General features: G+C 40.8%; 1 protein-coding gene across 3 annotated transcripts in view; it reads right to left on the minus strand.

Annotated features, from left to right (window-relative positions):
• NUDT3 (nudix hydrolase 3) overlaps positions 1 to 13,841 on the minus strand; it is a 127,574-nt gene that overhangs the window by 14,697 nt on the left and 99,036 nt on the right. For all 3 annotated transcript variants that reach the window (XM_025418477.3, XM_049092032.1, XM_025418476.3), the window contains exon 3: positions 2,628 to 2,672. In XM_025418477.3, coding sequence (XP_025274262.1) covers positions 2,628 to 2,672 — 45 coding nt within the window. The remainder of the gene's footprint in view (positions 1 to 2,627; positions 2,673 to 13,841) is intronic.

Consider the following 13,841-nt stretch of genomic DNA (forward strand, 5'->3'; position numbering starts at 1 on the left):
AGGGATTCAAGACTTGATTCATGTCATTATCTCAGTGTCATGAGATTGAGCCCCCCATCCAGCTCTGTGCTTAGCACTGAGTCTGCTTAAAATTCTCTCCATCTGCCCCCCTGCTCACTATCTTGCTCTCAAAAAAAAAAAAAGAAAGAAAGAAAGAAAAGAAAGTAAGAGAAGTCTAGCCTGAAGATGGGACTGAACTGCTGCTGCAATCTCATGATCAAACCTGAAGAGATGAGGATCTGCTTCTTATGGATGAGCATAGAAAGTAGTTTCTTGAGATGGAATCTACCCCTGGTGAAGATGCTATGATGATTATTGAAGTGACAACAGAAGATTTAGAATATTCCACAAATGTAATTGATAAAGCAGCAGCTGGGTTTGAGAACTGAGTCCCAATTTTTTTTGTTGTTGTTGTTTTTCTAAAAGATTTCATTTATTTATTCATGAGACACACACAGAGAGAAGCAGAGACACAGGCAGAGCAAGAAGCAGGCTCCATGCGGGGAGCCCGACGCAGGTCCTGATCCTGGGACTGGGATCTTGTCCTGAGCCAAAGACAGATGCTCAACTACTGAGCCACCCAGGTGGTCCCAGAGTCCCAATTTTAAAAGACGTTTGACTGTGGGTAAAATGCTATCAAATAGCTTCATCTACTACAGAAGAATTGTTCATGAAACAGAGTCAATTGAGGCAGCAAACTTATTTTAAGAAATTGCCACAGGGGATCCCCTGGGTGGCGCAGAGGTTTGGCGCCTGCCTTTGGCCCGGGGCGCGATCCTGGAGACCCGGGATCGAATCCCACATCGGGCTCCCGGTGCATGGAGCCTGCTTCTCCCTCTGCCTGTGTCTCTGCCTCTCTCTCTCTCTCTGTGACTATCATGAATAAATAAATAAAATCTTTAAAAAAAAAAAAAAAAAAAGAAATTGCCACAGCCACCCTAATTCTCAGCAGCCATGACCCTGATCAGTCAAGTAGCCATTAACATGGAGGCAATATCCTCCACCAGCAAAAAAATAACATCTGAAAGCTCATGACAGTTAACATTTTTTAGCAATAAAGTACTTTTTAAAATTTATTTCTTTTTCTTTTTTTTTAATTTTTATTTATTTATGATAGTCACACACAGAGAGAGAGAGAGGCAGAGACATAGGCAGAGGGAGAAGCAGGCTCCATGCACGGGGAGCCCGACGTGGGATTTGATCCCGGGTCTCCAGGATTGCGCCCTGGGCCAAAGGCAGGCACTAAACCGCTGCGCCACCCAGGGATCCCAGTACTTTTAAATTATGGCATATACATTAATACAGACACTTAAGTGTATGTATACACTTCACAGACTACAATATAATATAAATATGTTTCACATGCACTGACAAAAATCAAAGAAACATTTGATTTGCTTTTTTTATTCTTTTTTTTAAAGATTTTATTTATTCATGAGAGACACAGAGAGAGACAGAGAGAGAGAGAGAGAGAGAGAGGGGCAGAGACACAGGCAGAGGGAGAAGCAGGCTCCACACAGGGAGTCCGACGTGGGACTCGATCCTGGGTCTCTACCTGGGCTGAAGGCGGTGCTAAACCCCTGAGCCACCCGGCTGCCAGGGACTATGGGATTTTAAAAAAGAAAGTAAGCTATCCTCTGCTGGTGCTGCTTTGTTTGGAAACCTTAGTGATGGTGTCTATCCTAGATTAGGACTGCAGTGGACTGAATATTTATGCTCCCCACAATGCAGATGTTGAAATCCTAATTCCTAATGGGACAGTATTAAGAGATGGGGCCTCTGGCAAGTGATTAGGTGATAAGGGCTGATTCTCATGAACAGGACAGGACTGGTGACCTGATAAAAGAGACCCCAGTGAGCAACCATCCCCCTTTTGCCGTGTGAGAACACAGAAAGAAACAGCTACAGGTATCCCCTGCTTTTCCAAAGTTCTAGGTAAGCCACTTCACTTTAACGAAAGATCTACATTAGTACCTGTTTTTGGTAACTGAAAGAAATCCGAAAAGGATTTTGCTTTTATTTAAAAAAAGGTGGAAGACAAAACCAGCATTCAGCATTTATGTTGCAGTGAGCCATTAAAGAGGCAGTGCACACCTGGAGCAGCAAGAGTGGCAGGACTGAACTCCTTCCCTGGGAACTACACTCAGCACTTCCTCATCAAGCAGCCAAAGCTCTGAACTGTGGCTGTGAACATCTGTGCTTTACCTTGATTTATTTTATGATTTATTTTATGCATCTGTTAACAAGATGTATCCTGAGGTACCAGAAAAACCTGAGAGAGGTTATTTTTTGGTTTATGGAAATGCTAAAAAACATTTTCCATATAAATTAATTGCTTCTTCACTTTCTCCCATTTCAACTTAAAAAGATTTCATACGAACACCCTACTTTTGGACAGCAGGAGAAATCTTTAACTATGAACCAGGAAGTGGGTCCTCACCAGACGCTGAAACTGCTGGTGCCTTGATCTTGGACTTCTTAGCCTCTAGAACTAGAAATCCATTTCTATTGTTTCTAAGCCACTCAGTTTTGTTATAGCAGCCAAATGGACTGAGACAAAGATATACATGTATACATAGCATGGTGACTTATATGATACCAAATGCACCAAAGATTTTAAGACTTACCTCAAAAATTCCAACTAATCTTCCCAATGTCCCTTTTACTCCAGCCTGAAAAGTAAAGAAGAAAAATCAACACATTAATATTGTTTACATTGCTGGTCTTATTCTGAATCAAAGCCCAAGAGGAGCACCTTAGGTGGAATCCAGGTCTCTGGAGGTCACACCAGTATTTCTCGAGTATCACAGACCAGTGACAGCAGGGTGTGCTCTGAGGAGGAAGGATTCCTCTCATCTCCTCCCCATCTCTCTCCCCACTGCAAAGCTGCCCAAACATAACAGATAATCAAGGCCATGAAGCCACAAAGAAGATATTCTGAGGTGTTAACTTCATTCATTCATTCATTCATTCATTCATTCATTCATTCAATAAATACACCGACTGCCTGATAAATGTCAGAGGTATAGTGATGAATAGGCTAGAATACAAGATCCACAAGAACAAGATCCTCATCTGACTTGTTCTTGGCTGTCTGTATACAGTATGCCCACAACAGAGCTCAGCATCTTATAGAAGCAGCTCAGGAAGGCTTAAGTCAGCAAGCAAATAAACCAGGTGATTCTGCTAGTGACAGAGATGCACAAATGATGCGATGGACAGAGAGAGGGGGATGGGATCATACAATGCTTAGGCCTTTATGCATATACTCTGTATCTCCCATCGGCCCTTTGGTAATTTTTTTGGATCTTTCTGATGCATCATGCGAATTTCTCAGTTTATTCCAATTGATTAATTTTCTTTTCAGCTGTATGAAAACTAAGGTTATTCCACCTCTAGTCATTTGATATTTGATTATTTTTCATTTCTACCTGTTCTTTAGATATCCCATTTCCATTATGTAGGCATTTGTTTCCATGATTTTTACAATCTTTTATTTACTTTAAAAAGATTTTATTTCTTTATTTAAGAGAAAGAACAAGTATGAGTAAACAGGCAGAGGGAGAAGCAGGCTCCTGCTTAACAGGGAGCCCAATGCAGGGCTCAATTTCAGGACCCCGGGATCATGACCTGAGCCGAAGGCAGATACTTAACCAACTGAGCCACCCAGTTGCCTTTGTTTTTTAAATTAAAAAGTTATTCCTTAATTTACTTTTGAACATCCTAAACATATTTAAGTTCTTTGTCAGACCAGGCTATAAAATTCGCTTCATCTGAAAAGTAAACTCATGTTCCAACTGGTAAAGGGCTTACTTGTGAGGCTTCTTCCACCAAGCTCTTCAAAGACTGCTCTTAAAGTGACCATTTAGGACTCCTGCTCCAAGGTGATGCAGCGAATATTGCAGGCAGAGCCATGGTATGGTTTGGCTCCATCTTTTACTGCACACCGCATCTATGTCCTCTCCCTACCTAGGCCCCTATCTTTCTAAAAGTCTCAGCTCCTGGTGTCCTTTCCACCGGGAACCTGGGCTCCCCCTACTCCAAGGGGTCTGAACACTAGCCACTCAAGGCTGGGCAGGCTGCAGGTTTCCAATGACATTCAGCAGTTCTAACCCTGTTTCTGATCTATGGAGATGGTACCCATCTTGCTTTTGAACTAAGCTATGTCTTTTTAGCTTTTATATTTTGTATCTGTCTCTGCTAGAAGTGGGGAGAGGTAAGGGAAGGATGAATCCCTGGAAATGCCTGGGAAATGCTGTAACTTGTTTTCTATTACCACTGCCATGTTATTTGTATAATAAACTAAAAATTAAGGCAAAAATACCTTCTAAAGACAGTAGGTACTCATTAAGTTTGTACAGAATGGGGGCACCTGGGTGGCTTAGTAGTCGGTTAAGTGTCTGCCTTCAGCTCAGCTCATGATCCCAAGGTCCTGGGATCCAGACCTGCATCAGGGTCCCTGCTCAGCGGAGAGTCTGTCTCTCCTCCAGCTCATGCTCTCTCACTTCCTCTCTAATAAATAAAATCTTAAAAAAAAAAAAAAGTTTGTAGAGAATGAGCAAAATTAAAAAAAAAAAAGTACTCTAAAAGCTCTTTAGAGATATTTAGATTTTTTAAAAATTTATTCATGATAGACATAGGGAGAGAGAGAGAGAGAGAGAGGCAGAGACACAGGCAGAGGGAGAAGCAGGCTCCACACCGGGAGCCTGACGTAGAACTCGATCCCGGGACTCCAGGATCGCGCCCTGGGCCAAAGGCAGACGCCAAACCGCTGAGCCACCCAGGGATCCCCTCTTTAGAGATATTTAAAATAAGAGCAAATTTATAGGCCTAGACTCCTAGGTGAGCTATATTTTGAAAAAATTTTTTTCTAATCATCTATCAAAGAATTCTTTTCCTTTCTCTTGCCAACATGCCTGTTCATTTCCCATCCATTCTTTCCCCATGTGGCTTTTGGGTCTACTCAAATGGAAATGTTGACCTTTCCTTAAAATAATTCTCTATATTAAATAATTTTTTTGAATTTTTTAAAAGTTATCTCTCTACACCCAATGTGGGGCAAAAACTCTTGATCCCAAGAACAAGAACCACTTGCTCCACTGACTGAGCCAGCCAGGTGCCCTAAACTGATTCTCTACATTTTTAGAGATAATTGCACTCCATGGCTAGCTAAGACTAGTTAGATTGTACTTTGTGAATTAACCAATGTAGCTGCCTGAACAAGTGGGAGCTGGCAGGCCAGCTTAGACTAGAAAACCAATTTTGTACCCCAATCATAGGCAGCCTGAACACTCAGATCAACTCTTTTGAGATGTGGTATCTGTGCTCCTGCCTGTGGTCCCCACTGACAGAGCCTATGAGCAGAGCTGTCAGATTGGTTGCGAGGGGAGGGAAGTAAGGAGATTCATAGAGGCCATCATTCACATTTCACTTCTGCAAAGTAAAGAAAGAGTTCTCTTTTACAGTTCTAACTGTTCAATTTTTTTCTTAAAGAACCCAAAAGTTTAGAAAAGAAAATGATCCCCAGCTTTTTAAAAAAATATTTGAGAGAGAGTGTGCACACACAGGGAAGTAGAAGGGTGGGTGGAGGAGCAGAGAGAGAGGGACAAAGGACAAGCAGACTACAAGCTGAATTCAGAGCCTGATGCGGGGCTCCATCTCATGACCCTGAGAATCATGACTGGAGCCCAAGTCAAGAGTTGGACACTTAACAACCTGAGCCACCCAGGCACCTCAATCTCCAATTTTTTTTTTTTAAAGATTTTATTTATTTATTCATGATAGTCACAGAGAGAGAGAGAGAGGCAGAGACACAGGTAGAGGGAGAAGCAGGCTCCATGCAGGGAGCCCGACGTGGGACTCGATCCCGGGTCTCCAGGATCGCGCCCTGGGCCAAAGGCAGGCGCCAAACCGCTGCGCCACCCAGGGATCCCCTATCTCCAATTTTTAAGGGTGCAATTAACATAATATGACAGCTCAATATAATTTTATTTTATTATTATTATTTTATTTTATTTTATTTATTTATTCACGACACAGAGAGAGAGAGAGAGAGAGAGAGAGAGGCAGAGACACAGGTAGAGGGAGAAGCAGGCTCCATGCAGGAAGCCTGACGTGGGACTTGATCCTGGGACTCCAGGATCACGCCCTGGACCGAAGGCAGGCGCCAAACCGCTGAGCCACCCAGGGATCCCCCTCAATATAATTTTATTAAACTTTTGTCTAATAATGGTGTTTTCTGCATTCAATACCAACATATATCTATGATTTACTGTAACAAAGGCAGTTGGAAGAAAGCATAAAATCATTTTCTTTATAAAACAGATATTCTTATAAAGTCTAGTGTAAATTACATAACATTGCCATCTGTACAAAGAATTTCAGTAGCATATATTTTCACTTCTAATTAATCTTCAATAGAAAAAAATAAGTTGTAGAAATTAACAATAGCTTTGTCTCAAAGTTTCAATTTTTTTAAAAAAGATTTTATTTATTTATTCAGGAGAGATACAGGGAGAGAGAGGCAGAAACACAGACAGAGGGAGAAGCAGGCTCCCTGCAGGGAGCCTGATGCAGAATTTGATCCCAGGACCCCGGGATCACGACCTAAGCCACTGGCAGACGCTTAACCACTGAACCACCCAGGCATCCTTCAACATTTCAAGTTTTATATCAATACTTATGGGATCTACTTTGCAGAATTCTATCTAAGGTGATCCTGCCAATGATTCTATTGTGAAAAGCAAAGAAATATTCTTATATTTACCAGTTGCTAAATTGAGATTTAGCAGTTTTCTTAGGAGGAGGTGCCTCTTTAGGAAGCAAGAGGATTTCAGTTCTTTAAAGGCATAGTGATCAAGAGGAAGAATCCTCAGAGGTAAATGTCCTCTAAGACAGAGTTCACTGCAACCATTTTACATTTTCATGCTTCCCCACAGTCCAATTAGCTTTGAGCTAGCTCCCTCTCAACTGCTGCCACAAGCAACAGCAGAGAGTTATTTTTATCTTTCACATGATTCTTGCATGTGGGTCGAGGTAGGTGTCAGGGTCACATCAGACAGCTGGCTCAGTTTGGGGATAAGATTTGATTCAGGGTATATTTAAGTTTGGTCTAGTCAGGGTGCTGGTATGACCTGTTCTTCTCCAAATCACATAAAAGCAGTTACAATTTCAATCTATATATTCAAAACCCCTAATCTGGTGGAGTCTTAATTTAAAAGCTCATCTTAGGTAGTGGTAAGAATTCTAAATAGAGGATCTATTGCACTTCATTATTCAACAATATGCAGGTGAGTGCTTCCTTGAACTTCAAGGTGTAATATACACCAATTCTAGCACGTGTGGACTAGTTAACAAAAATAATTTGAGCAACTGTCTACTTTATAAAAGAAAAATCTCTCCACAAATGTCTTTTTTTTTTTTTTCCTTTGGGGTGTTTTGCTGAGATTGGAAGTAGCAGTCACTGAGACTTCAGTGATCCCATCCTTTCCTCTTGTAAAAAGCTCTCACACTATGTACACGAGACTTGGGCAAAGGCACTAATATGGATGGGTCTTTGAGAATGCCCCTAAAATGATCTGCTGCCACAAAGAACCCTGGCTTTGTTTTAGTTTGGATGGGTACAAAATGTGTCATCACCTTCTAAAACTTATTTTTTACTCTAAGGTAGACATTTTGGTAGACACGATGGATGCCTAGCCCACAGGTATTCCTCCTTCCACTTTGCTACCAGGAAGATCTGGATTCTGTTCAGGTAAGAGCTATGGCACACCAGGAATGGCACTGGGAATTCTGTTCCCCTCTGCAGTGACAGATTCGGGTGTGCTGTGACCCAGTTCTGGATCAATGGCTTCTGAGATGGTGTCTCTTGTGGGCTTATGGGAAAGATTTCCCACCATGATAAAAAGAAATCCTACACCTTGCTTGTCAAGTGGGGACCTGAAACTTGGAGCTGCTACAGTCACCTTGTGATCGTAAGGGGAAGGGCAAGAGAATCACTGAGAAGCTGAATGGAAGTCCTGGTGGCTGAGCTGTTGAAGCAATGTGGTAAATGTCCAACCTCTGGACTTCTTCTTCTTTTTTTTTTTTTTAAGATTTTATTTATTTATTCATGATATATATAGAGAGAGGCGCGCAGAGACACAGGCAGAGGGAGAAGCAGGCTCCATGCAGGGATCCCGACGTGGGACTCGATCCCGGGTCCCCAGGATCACGCCCTGGGCCAAAGGCAGGGGCTAAACCGCTGAGCCACTCAGGGATCCCCAAACCTCTGGACTTCCTACGTGAAAAAAAATAACTGGTACGGTTGAAGCCCCTTTTAGTCAGGTATTCTGGTACTGTATCAGAATACTTCCTGCTACTTCCTTTGATTTAAATGGTAGCTCTCAAAAAAAAAAAAAAAAAAAAAAAGGTAGCTCTCATAGGAAGACGAATATCCCAAAACAAAAATTCTGAACATCCAAGGGAACTGTAGTATTAAAGCTTGCTCTATTAAAGCAATAAGCCCAGACCCCAAAGGAGCTCAGGGGAGCAACTCTCATGCAAGTATCTTATGAGGAAAGCCAGGAATAAAAATATGTGGTCTTCAATTCACATACCTTTCTGGTACCGGACAAACTTAAGTAACAGCAGGAAAGAGTCACAGTGAAGACAGATGAAAGGAGATTTGGGAAGTAATTGTAGTTAAGTCCAGTGAAATCCCATCCCAGAGTTTTTTTTTTTTTTTTTTTTAAGATTTTATTTATTTATTAGAGACACAGAAAGAGAGAGAGAAGAGAGGCAGAGACACAGGCAGAGACACACGCAGAAGGAGCAGCAGGCTCCATGCCAGGAGCCCGACGTGGGACTCGATCTCGGGTCCCCAGGATCATGCCTGGGCTGAAGGCAGCGCTAAACTGCTAAGCCACCGGGGCTGCCCAGTTTTTTTTTTTTAAATGAAATCTTTCAAATTTCAAAAAAGTAAAGAAAATAAACATTCAAGTAGTAACCAGCCAGCTCTGTCAAATAGTAATGTACCATTTTGTATATTTTTTTATTATTTATTTTTAAAAAATATTTTATTCATTTACTTAAGAGAGAAAGAGAGCAAGTGAGCACAAGGGGAGAGGACAGGGCAGAGGGAGAAGCGGGCTCCTCACTGAGCAGGGAGCCCGAAATGGGGCTCAACCCCAGGACTCAAGTCATGACCCGAGCAGAAGAGATGCTTAACCAACTGAGTCATCCAGGCAACCCCTGTGTATTTTTTAAAAAATATGTTTAATTTTTATTTTAATTAATTAGCTAATCAATTAATTAAAGACTATGCATTTTAAAAAAAGAAATAAAACTACTCATACTACTGAAGACCCTTGTGTATTCCCCAGCTCTGCCAGAACTAACTAACTACTCAACCAAATTTGGTGTTTATCATTCTCTTGCATGGCTTTATACCTGTACTACTTAGTTATCTACCCACTATTCATGGTAAATAGTATTTTCTAAATGTTTCTCTATTTGATTAAAAAAAAGGATTATACCTTCTGAAACCCTGTCCTCTCAATATCATGCTTCTAAATTTAAGATATATTGCAACATGTAGTTCAAATTAATTCATTTTATTTGTTGAACAGAATTCTACTTTAGGAACTTATTTATTTATTATTATTTTTTAAATTTTATTTATTTATTCATGAGAGACAGAGAGAGAAAGACAGGCAGAGATACAGGCAGAGGGAGAAGCAGGCTCCATGCGGGGAGTTCAACACAGGACTCAGTGCCGGGTTCCCAGGATCACAACCTGAGCTGAAGGCAGGCGCTAAACCGCTGAGCCACCCGGGCCACCCTACTTTAGGAATTTATTTACCACAATTAATCCATTTACTTGTAGACATTTAGTTCTGCTATTATTAAAAAACACTGCAAAAAACAATAACAAAACCCAAAACTTCTCTTGCAGATATCCTTGTTACAACCTACAATGTGTACAAGTTTAAGATTAAATTTCTGAATCACAGGATAAAAGCTTCAATTTCCCCACATATTCTCAAGTTCTTCTATGCATACTTCAAAGGCAGAAATGACTACAGTTCTCTACCTCTTCCTGTATCCATGTCTTTTGAAATGTGATTTTATAGCTCTTCCTATCAAGACATCTATTTACCCACTTCTTTATGAGGCTGGCCTAGTGACTTACTTTGGCCAACAGAATGCAGAAGGATGGTATACCTTTCCAAGACTAGGAGGGCCTCAAGAGGCCTTGTACTTTCTCTTATTCATGAGAGACACAAGAGAAGCAGAGACACAGGCAGAGGGAAAAGCAGGCTCCATGCAGGGAGCCCGATGTGGGACTTGGGACTTAATCCTGGCACCCCAGGATCATGCCCTGAGCTAAAGGCAGACGCTCAACCACTGAGCCACCCAGGCGTCCCTGAATGGTCTAGATCTTAAAAGGTTATGTATTTTCTAATCCATTACTGCTTTTAAAGAAACTGCTGGTTTCTGCATATTTTTAAAAACCATTTTATTTATTTGAGAGACAGCACAAGTGGGGACAGAGGCAGAGGGAGAGGGAGAAGCAGACTTCCCATTGATTAGGGAGTCCAACATGGGCCTCAATCCTGGAACCCCAAGATCATGATCTAAGCTGAAGTCAGACGCTTAACCGACTGAGCCACCCAGGCGCCCCATGGTTTCTACATATTAATCTTATGTTTGCAACCTTTCTAAGTGCTTTTACTAGTTCTACCAGTTTCTGTTGTGTTCCTTTTTTTTTTTTTTAATTCTTATTTATTTATGATAGTCACACACACACAGAGAGAGAGAGAGAGAGAGAGAGAGAGAGAGAGGCAGAGACACAGGCAGAGGGAGAAGCAGGCTCCATGCACCGGGAGCCCGACGTGGGATTCAATCCCGGGTCTCCAGGATCGCGCCCTGGGCCAAAGGCAGGCCTAAACCGCTGAGCCACCCAGGGATCCCCTCCTTGGGTTTTTTTGTTAGTAATTGAATCATCTGCAAATAATGACAATTTTGTTTCTTCCTTTTGAATATTTATAATTTGTACTTATTTTTGTCTTATTGCAGTGGCTAGGACCCCAGTTTGTTTGTTTGTTTGTCTGTTTAGGACCCCCAGTTTATTTTTTAGGACCCCCCCAGCTTAATATTAAATGGTAGCATGATAGCAAACATAACTGCCTTTTTCCTGTTAGAAATACCTAGAAGATTTAAAAAATATGATGCTCACTGTAAGTTTTACCAGATACACTATCAGGTTAAGGAATTTTTATTTTTAGCTTCCTAATAACTTTCAAGATGAACAGATACTGAATTTTATTTTCTTTTTAAAGATATTTACCTATCATCTATTTTTTTTAAAGATTAATTTTTTTTTTTTTTTAAGATTTAAAAATTTTAAGTACAATATACCTCCAACATGGGGGCTCAAACTCACAACCCATGAATCACATCATGATCAAGAGTCTCATGCTCTACCCTGGATACTGAACTTTAATAAATAATTTTTCCTTATTTACTGAGATGATAATTTTAATCTCTTAATGAAGTAAATTATGTAAACATTTTCTAAGACTTGTATTCTTGGGATAATTTAGTGTATTTGCTCTTCTTTTACTTGGGATTTTTATATCTGTGTTCATAAGTGAGAATTTATCGTTCCTTTCTACTTTTAATTATCAGGGTCAAAAAACCCATGGGCCAAATCTGTCTTGCCATCAATTTTTATAAATAAACTTGCACTGGACCATAGCCATGCTCATTCACTGAAGTACTCTGTATGGGTTTATTCATGTTATGACAGCAGAACTGAGTATCTGTGACAGATACCATATGGCTTCTAAAGTCTAAGTATTTATTATCTGGCCCTTTACAGGAAAGTTTGCTGATCACCGATCTGAGATTACACCAGCCTTACAGGTGTAGTTATTCTTTTCTGAAATAGTTCTTTTTTTAAGATTTTATTTATTTATTCATGAGAGACACACAGAGAGAGGCAGAGACACAGGCAGAGGGAGGCAGGCTCCATGCAGCGAGCCCAATGTGGGACTCAATCCTGGGACTCCAGGATCACACCCTGAGCCAAAGGCAGGAGCTCAACTGCTCGGCCACCCAGGTGTCCCTGAAATAGTTCTTTAAAGTAAAAATATATTTTTGGAAATTTTGGCAAAGTTCAATTAGTCTGAGTAAATTTGTCAGCAAGTGATTAACAATTTTGACAAGGGTTAATAATCTGTACATAGGTTTTCTAATTTTTTAAGATTTCATTCATTCATTTATTCAGAGTAAGCATGTGTGAGTAAGGGGAGGGGCAGAAGGAGAGAAAGAATCTCAAGTAGACTCCACGCTGATCGTGGAGCTGAATGAGAGGCTGAATCTCACAACTCTGAGATCATAACCAGAGCCGAAATCAGGAGTTAAATGCTTAACTGACTGAGCCACCCAGGTGCCCCAGGGTTTTCCAATTTCTATGTAAATTTGGGTAGCTTTATCTAGAAAGTTTTTTTAATCAAAGTTTTCTAATTTTTGTGTTTATTATATTCTGTGGTTATCTCTTATTTTATTTATTTGTTGCCTTTTCTCATTTTCTTTATCAGTCCTGCAAGAGGCTTGTTTATTTTATTAGAAAAATAAAAGTAACCCACTTTGGGTTTTATTGATCATTTCTATTTTCCTCTATTAATTTCTGCCCCTTTCCTTGTTATTTCCATTTTTTTAAGATTTTATTTATTTATTCATAGACAGAGAGAGAGAGAGAGAGACAGGCAGAGGGAGAAGCAGGTTCCATGCAGGGAGCCCGACGTGGGACTCGATCCTGGGTCTCTGGGATCATTCCCCTGGCTGCAGGCGGCGCTAAACCGCTGTGCCACCAGGCTGCCCTGTTATTTCCATCCTTTTATGTTCAGTTTGTCTTGTTTTTACTAGTCTCTTGGATGGATCACTTAGTTTCTTTAATGTCTATTTTGCTTTCTAATACAAGCCTCTAAGTCTCAAAAACCTGAAGGAGCTGTACCCATGAATCATGATATGAAGTGCTTTCAATTACTCAGTTCTATATGTTTACTAATTTTTATTGTGATTTGTGCTTTAACTCAATAATTATTTAGTACATTTTTTAAAAAAAGATTTTACTTATTTATTCATGAGAGACACACAGAGAGAGGCAGAGACATAGGCAGAGGAGAAGCAGGCTTCTTGTAGGGAGTCTAGTGCAGGACTCAATCCTGGTACCCCGGGATCATAACCTGAGCCAAAGGTAGATGCTCAACCACTGAGCCACCCAGGTTCCATTAGTACACTTTTTTTTTTTAAGATTTTATTTATTTATTCATGAGAAAGAGAGAGAGAGGCAGAGACACAGGCAGAGGGAGAAGCAGGCTCCATGCAGGGAGCCCGATGTGGGACTCGATCCAGGGTCTCCAGGATTAGGCTCTGAGCCAAGGCAGCGCTAAACCGCTGAGCCACCCCCTAGTACACTTTTTTGTTTCTAAATATGTATTTCTCTGTCAAGCTGGCTTTTTTTAAAGATTTTATTTATTTATTCATGAGAGACACAGAGACACAGGCACACAGGCAGACACACAGGCAGAGAGAGAAGCAGGCTCCAAGCAAGGAGCCCGAGGCAGGACTCAAACCTGGGAATCCTGTATCACGCCCTGAGCCAAAGGTAGACACTGAACCCCTCGCTGAGCCACCCAGGCGTCCCTCAAACTGGCTTTATTGTTGATTTCTAATTTTACTGCATATGTCAAAAGTATATACACAGATGACCCCTGACTTATGATTTTTTTGACTTTATGATGGTACAAAAGCAATACGCATTCTGTAGAACCTGTACTTTAAATTTTCATCTT

Source organism: Canis lupus, chromosome 12 (genome assembly GCF_003254725.2).
Source record: "Canis lupus dingo isolate Sandy chromosome 12, ASM325472v2, whole genome shotgun sequence".
NCBI classification, from domain to species: domain Eukaryota; kingdom Metazoa; phylum Chordata; class Mammalia; order Carnivora; family Canidae; genus Canis; species Canis lupus.